This window comes from Hipposideros armiger, unplaced genomic scaffold (assembly GCF_001890085.2).
Source record: "Hipposideros armiger isolate ML-2016 unplaced genomic scaffold, ASM189008v1 scaffold_28, whole genome shotgun sequence".
Taxonomy (NCBI): Eukaryota; Metazoa; Chordata; class Mammalia; order Chiroptera; family Hipposideridae; genus Hipposideros; species Hipposideros armiger.
In genome coordinates this window covers 1,781,575-1,788,443 of record NW_017731378.1, presented here as the reverse complement: position 1 = coordinate 1,788,443, position 6,869 = coordinate 1,781,575, and the positions used below count along the sequence as shown (strand labels likewise).

At 53.0% G+C, this 6,869-nt stretch overlaps 1 protein-coding gene across 1 annotated transcript in view; it reads right to left on the bottom strand.

The window, feature by feature from the left end:
* Positions 1-2,515, bottom strand: part of NKX2-3 (NK2 homeobox 3) — a 3,574-nt gene extending 1,059 nt beyond the window's left edge. Inside the window, exons 1-2 of the mRNA XM_019636302.1 lie at positions 1,957-2,515; positions 1-454 (exon numbers count right to left, since the gene is read on the bottom strand). Of these exons, the coding sequence (XP_019491847.1) occupies positions 1-454; positions 1,957-2,332 (830 nt within the window). The 5' untranslated portion in view covers positions 2,333-2,515. The remainder of the gene's footprint in view (positions 455-1,956) is intronic.
* Positions 2,516-6,869: the final 4,354 nt, after the last annotated feature.

The following is a 6,869-nucleotide window of genomic DNA, read 5'->3' as shown; positions in this document are numbered from 1 at the left end:
GCCGAGTTCCCATAGCCGTAGGCGGGGAAGCTGTTGTAGGAATAGGCACCCGCGCTCACGCTGTAGGGCGCGCCATAAGCTTGCGCCCCGGGCGTGACGCACGGCTTGCCGTCCCGCACCAGCACCGGCACCGCCACGCGGCGCGGCGGCGGCGGGGGCGCGTGCGCGCCCAGCTCTAGAGACTTGTCCTGCCGCTGTCTCTTGCACTTGTACCTGCGATTCTGGAACCAGATCTTCACCTGCGTGGACGTGAGCTTCAGGCTGCTGGCGAGGTGCTCGCGCTCGGGAGCCGACAGGTACCGCTGCTGCTTGAACCTGCGTTCCAGCTCGAAGACCTGGGCTTGCGAGAAGAGGACGCGGGGCTTCCGGCGGCTGCGTGGCTTCGGCCTCTCGCTGTCCTCCGCCGCCTTACAGTCTCCGGCCGCCTCCAGAGGTTTCTTCAGCTGGCAGCTTTCTGCGAAAGAAGTAAAACAACAGAGTCCCTTAGATGTTCCCGGCCTTACCGCGGCTCCGGCGCTGGAGCACTGTGGCCCCTTTTGGTAACAGCGAGGAGCGTGTGGTAGTAAATCCCTGGACTTTTTGGAAAGTTTGTGGCTTCTAGCGCCGTGGGACCAGGCGACAACCCAAGTACCCTCAGAACGCCCTTGAGGCACGTTCCGTGGGGAGGGGTAGTTAGCGAGCGTTTATTTAGAACTTGAGCATCTGCGAGAGAAGAGATTACCCTGTATTAAATGTGCGGCTCAGGGGGTTAATGACTATTTTCAGGAGGAAAGTTGTAACTACATAATAACTACAGTATTTGCAAACTCGTTTGCCTTGCACTCCGTCACGGACAGGTGAAGGTGTGAGGCATGTTGGTATTTGGGGGCCAGTATGCAAGACTTGAGAAAATGCAGGACTATCAGAAAATCATTCTGATAGGAAATGTCTGGGTGTAACGCTTGTGCATTGCCCAGGGACTGATTTTTGCTCTTAAAAGACTCCATGCCCATAGCTAAATGTCTGTGTGAGGATGCCTGTGCTACTTTAGTGAGAAAAATAAATTTGATCGACTGATTTAGACAGTTTCACGTCGATTATAGGCCCAGGGGAGCTGCCAGAGTGTAGGCCTTGGCTTCTACCACATCAAACCTCCTCTTGGGGAAAGAGATTCTTTGATGGTATCCTCTCAGAAACAAACACTTCCTTGGAGGCTTTATTCAGTTATCCTATTTCCCTACCCTAGTCACCTCCCATCTGATTTCAGCGGCCAGGATCTCGGACTAAGTTCGGCGCGGTTTTCTCTTGGCCCGCAGCCGTACAGCCTGGGACACAAAGCAAAATGTTACGAATTTTCAAAAAAGGCCGGCGCCTTAGGGATGGACTCGATTCCCACACACTCTCGCACCATCCTGTCCCTCTCTGCTGGGTGCTGTGAGTGCGAAGACGCTGAAGAGGCAAGGAAATCACCCAGCTGGTCTCTACCCAAATTCCTAATTCCTGCGGATGCTGGGGACACACCTGCTTGGACCCTCTTTTCAGAGAAGAGGGGACCACTGCCCTGGCCTCAGAGAACTTGTCTCACGCTAGAGGGGGAAATGGGAAACGTTCATGCTCCGACCCCTCTAGCTCTTGGAAATAGCAAAAATACTGTTGAGTTGTCAGGACCCAGCCGCAGCTGAGCCCGTGCTGCTTATCAGCATCAGGACAACAATAACTACTTTCCCTTCCCGTGGGTGCTGCATCAACGCCCCCCCCTCAAGGAGTAGTTGTCGGGGTCACCTTGTGCGTCCCCTCCGCCCAGGCTCCCTCGCAGGCACCTGGGCTTTGCGGAGCTGTCGTTGACCAGGGCGAAGCATGACCCCAGCCAAAGGCTAAAGGGGCAGACAGCCGTGATGGCAAGGTTTGTGGGCTGTTTGCGGGCGCTCCGCCATTGCTCCAGATGTGCGGGTGCGTTTCCTTTTCCCCTCTACTCACTTTGGCTCCGGTCTCTCACGACCTCAGATTCCTCTTCATGTTCCTTAGGCCCGCTGCACGAGTCTCGCAAGACCGTGTGGACATAGCTCTGGGGACAGAGCCCCGAATCCCCGTGACCGTCAGCTGTGGCTAGAGAGTTCAAATAGGACAGTTTCTCGCCCTCTTCTTCCTCGTCCTCCTCCCCTCCGTCAGAAAATTGCGTCCCATCGGCCGCGGCCAGCATGCAGGGCACCGAGTGGAAGTGGTGCTCTAAGTCCGCCTGCAAGTGCGCGCCGTGGAAGTGCTGCTGCTGCTGTTGCTGCTGTTGCTGCTGCTCCAGGTTCAAAATGTCTTTGACTGAGAAAGGGGTGGAGGTGACCGGGCTTGGTAACATCATCAGGGCCACTTAATTGTCCAGTCCAAATACTCAATAAATCCCGGCGGGGGCGGGGAGGCAGCCCTGCGGCTCCAGCTCTCCTCTGGACTCTGCCGCTGCTGCGGAGTGGAGCTTTTGACAGACGCGGTCCCACTCCAGTCTAAATCGCCTCCATTGGCCTGGACGTGGGAGTCTGGGTTTTGTTACAGCCAGTGCAGGGACTGGGGCCTCGGCTGTGAAGCCCGTGCCCGGGGGTCGTGCGTCACGTCGGGGGAGGGGCTCTCCCCTCGGCCTCCCTCCCTATTGGTTCCAGCTCATGTGGACCACGCCTCCCGCAATCTCCGGGTTGGGTGTAGTGGCACTACCAGAAATAGACAAGGACTAGTATAGAGTCGCGAAGTCCTAGTGGCTGCTGGTGAGGCTTCACTGCCCCGGGTGCCCAAACTACAGATTCCCGCCCCTCCTGGCTGCACCTTGCCGGTCAGCGCCAGTTCTGGGAGGTTTCCTGTCTGTGAACCAACTGCTGGGAAGGATGGCCCAAGGAGGGAGGTTTTTCTAGCTGCTGCTGGGCAGGAAAGCTTCCTAGCCTGTAAATACTGGACACTGGATCCCTAAGGAGACGGGATGTTTTATATATCTGTGGACGAACGACGTGTCCGTTCCCGTCCTGTTGACTTTGCTCAAGCTGTCTCCATTTGGAATGTCTTCCCCGCCCTTGTCTCCATGAGTCCAAAGCTGTGCTCCAAGGCTCTGCTCAAATACCATCTCCTCCATGAAAGCGCACTCCCTGATCACCTAATCGGAAGTCATCTCTCCCGCATCTAACTTGCAGCGTGTTAGTAAAGGACAGTCGTGTCACTTATCATTTCCCACCTAGTACGTTAGCTATATTGCCTGCCTGCTCTCTCCGGGTAGAGCATGAGCCCCTTACCCAACCCCCCAAACCCACCTTAGCAGGTTCCCGGTTGCATTTGCCCTTGTAGCTCTTGCAGCGGCTACACCAAGCAGGTATGTGAGAGGCAGGATGATGGAGTTATTACTGAACTTTGTTGCCTGGTATCATCCCTGGTTCGAATCCTGACCTAGTCAATGTGTGGCCTTAGCATTTGTAAGCCTTAGTTTCTTTGTCTACAAAAAGGAGGAACAGATGAGGCAAAGCATGTCAGGAGCGTATAGCAGAGATCCCCGGACATATAAAGTGCTGAATACATGTCAACTACTGCTATCCTGCATCAGAGGTCAAGCAGTATTTGTTTACTGCACTGGTGATGACATGGTTGGAGTGCTACGGCTTCATGTGGTCTTGAGTGCAGGATCTGTCCTCAGAAGAGAGGTGACCCAGCCATGGAGGCTGTCTTTTCCACCTATTGAAATCGGGCGTTTGTGTCTAGGCCTTGACCCTCGGAGACCTCTAATTTCTCCAGCCCACACGCCTTCTGGCGCCCTCGTGCGGCCCTAGTTGTTTTCTGGGGGAATCTATGGGGTCCCCTGAGATTCTGGAAACTCCACACTAGTAGGGGGGGGATCATCTTCCTGAAGCACAGTAGGCATTCGCCGGGCACCACACCTAACCTAGTGAGGAGCAGCAGGCGCTGCTGTGAGGCCCACAGAGAGCCCCGAGTGCAGCGCTGGTCTTGAAAAAAAAATTGAGATCTGTTCGGATCCAAACATGGTGCCCCTGATCCGGCGCTAACCACCCCAAGCATTTTTTAGCGGCCGAGATTGGTGGAGCTGGGGGAGACCGGACTCAACTGGAAGGGGCGGGTGGAAGGTGCCGGGACCGTGGAGAACGCCCCTGGGCGATGGCAGACCCGGAATGGGAGTGGAGACGAGAGTGGAGAGCTGCCGTGCGGTCCCCCCCCTCTCCGCCCCCCGCAATCGCGGGAGGAGTGGGTGCCCAAGGCCGAGGAGAGGAAGAAAAGCCTGTCGGGAGGGAGGAGAGGCGGGGCTGTTCAGGAGGGAGCGGAAATGGTGCGGGGAGTCAGCCCATGGGGCCGCCCGCGGAGCTAGGATGCCGCACGGGCCATGTGTACAGGAGAGTTCTTAGGTGGCGGCCCGCTGGCGGCTGGGGGACCCTCTGTGGGCAGGGTCTTGCGCAGGGATGACCATCCCTCAGCTACAGGGGCGCCCGGGGCCTTTCTGCTTTGAATCCTGAGACTATTGACACCTCAGGCTGGGCCGACATCTCCAAACCAGGCCGTGGTGCTGCAGAGAGAAGAATGCGCCTCGTTTTGCGGCGGATCTCAAGCGCTCCGGCGCAAAGATCGAGAAAGAGGTGGGGGTGAGTGCGCGGCACTGCGGGGTCGGGGTCCTCGAGTGTGTGGGTAACGGTGGCAGGAGAGAGTAAAAGAAGGAAGCTGCATTCCAGCCCCACTCCTCCAACCCCCATCCCCAGGGCCAGACCGTTGCGGGGAATGTTTCTGCTTCCCTCTGGTCCCCAATTTTTTCGCCTCTTTGGGTGCTTTTCTTACATGATTTCAAGATTCAGAAAAAAAGAGAAGTACAAAAGCTACTGAAACTATCTGTCCCCAGTTTCCAGCAGAAACCTGCGTTTCTCCGTTCTACGTTTTCTGGCTTCTCCGCAGCATTTCCCTGCTGGGCCTTCCCTAAACCCATCTCCAAGAACCCCCACGTTAGAGCCGGTGGGGAGGGCGGGGACGGGAACACCGAGGCACGCCCACACACCCACTGCTGCTGCCGTGAATCCACCCGGAACCCACCAGCTTGCCTCCTCTCTCAGCAGGCAGAGAAGGCTGTCTCCTCCTCACTCCAGGTCCGCTCTTCACACAAACCTGTTGCCGCCACTACTCCGCCAGGTACCCTTCGGCCAGGCCTGAGTGGTTCTCTTCTGTGGCCCCTGACCAGGTTGCTCCTTGGCGGGCCGCCCAGGGACAGAAGTTCAGACTCTCTGGGTGGGAGGTCCATGAGGATCCAGAGCGTGGGGACCGCAGGTTCAGGGGCCTAGCGGGCGGTTTCTGTGCCTTTCTCCCCCTTTCTCTTCTTATACCCAGCCCTGCGCATGACTGATCTAGCGGACAGGAGACTCCTACCCGATACCTAGAGCTGATCTTGGCCTTATGTTCTGAGCAGGGGCTCGGGTCCTGTTGCCGTCCCCTGGTTGTTCAGGCTTTTTTTGGTGGATCTGGTTCCCCTGCAGCGGAGCTTCCCAGCCGGGATCCCCACCAGGCCAATCCCATTTTAGGCCGCATGCCTTTCCTGTGCCCACAGCCTGCAGCCCCGACCGCCGCGAGCGTGGGCGCCACCAGATGTGCGCTGCTGCCCGGGAGGAAACAGCCCGAGCAGTAGTTACACTACAGCCGCGGTCGGTTCTCCGGAGTCACTTATCAGAACGTGGAATCTGGTTCCAAGCGTATCCAGTTACGATCGCGTTCTGGGGCATATTTGCATTCTCTTGTCTGAAAAGAGGATCTTTAAAATCCTGGAGCTGTGCTCGACTAATAATAGGTTTTCGTTCCAGACAGTTTAGCTAATTACTGTCAGATAAAGTAAATATCATTACGTTCATGGAAGTGTTTGATTTGATTTTAATCGAGTGTATCTGCCTACCTGTGCTTGTCACATTATACATTTACGCAAGTTCCCCATCTCCCATACGTGGTTAAAGATCACAGTAAAATGAAGGCAACTTCTACGAGAGGGAAATGCCATATAGATGCATCAGCGATAAAATTATACCTCTTTTGGAGAAAAGTCACATGCTAATCATTACAATAAATATATTATCAGATAAAATGCGATGATTCTTTGGAAACTGTAAAGTGTTCCCGTAAGTTATTATTCTCTACACAGAATTACTTCATTAATATACATATGTGTAAATATAAATATAAATGAATATATATATATGCAGTGAATCGATCATTTTAGTTGTATGTGCCCATGCTTATGTTGTTACCTTCTAACCATTCAAATAATCATTTAATTATGTAACCAAGACCACAAAAATGTTAAAAGTTATGGCAGCTTTCTAATATAAATGTAGCACCAAAGTCAGAAATGATTTTTTTTAAATTAAAGTTTATTGAGGTGACAAAGGTTAGTAATATTACATAGGTTTCAAGTGTACAATTCTGTAATACATCATCTACATATCACATTGTGTGTTCACCACCCAGAGTCAGTTCTCCTTCCATCACCATATATTTGACAGAAATAATTTTCTATTAAAGCATGAAAAACCATCCTGTGATGAACTCAGCTAGCCAAAACTATATGATAACATTTCAGGAGATTTTTTTTCCATTTTTGCTGCTTTCCTAGAAATTTCATTTTCGATGGCACCTTACCAAAAAAATAAAAATAAATAAAAATAAAATGTTCTTCTCTAGCAGCAGTACTACATAGGTTTTTGTTATTTTGTTGTTGGTGGTGATGGTGGTAGTGGTGTGTAAGTGTGCATGTTTTTTTGGTTTGATATTTAGTTGAGGGCTGTTAGAAAGTTATCCAAAACTTTTGAGCAATCTAGAGGCAATAGTGTTTTTTGAGAAGGGTGAATACATTTTCTACTTTTCCAGAAACATCAGCTAGGTAGATCAGT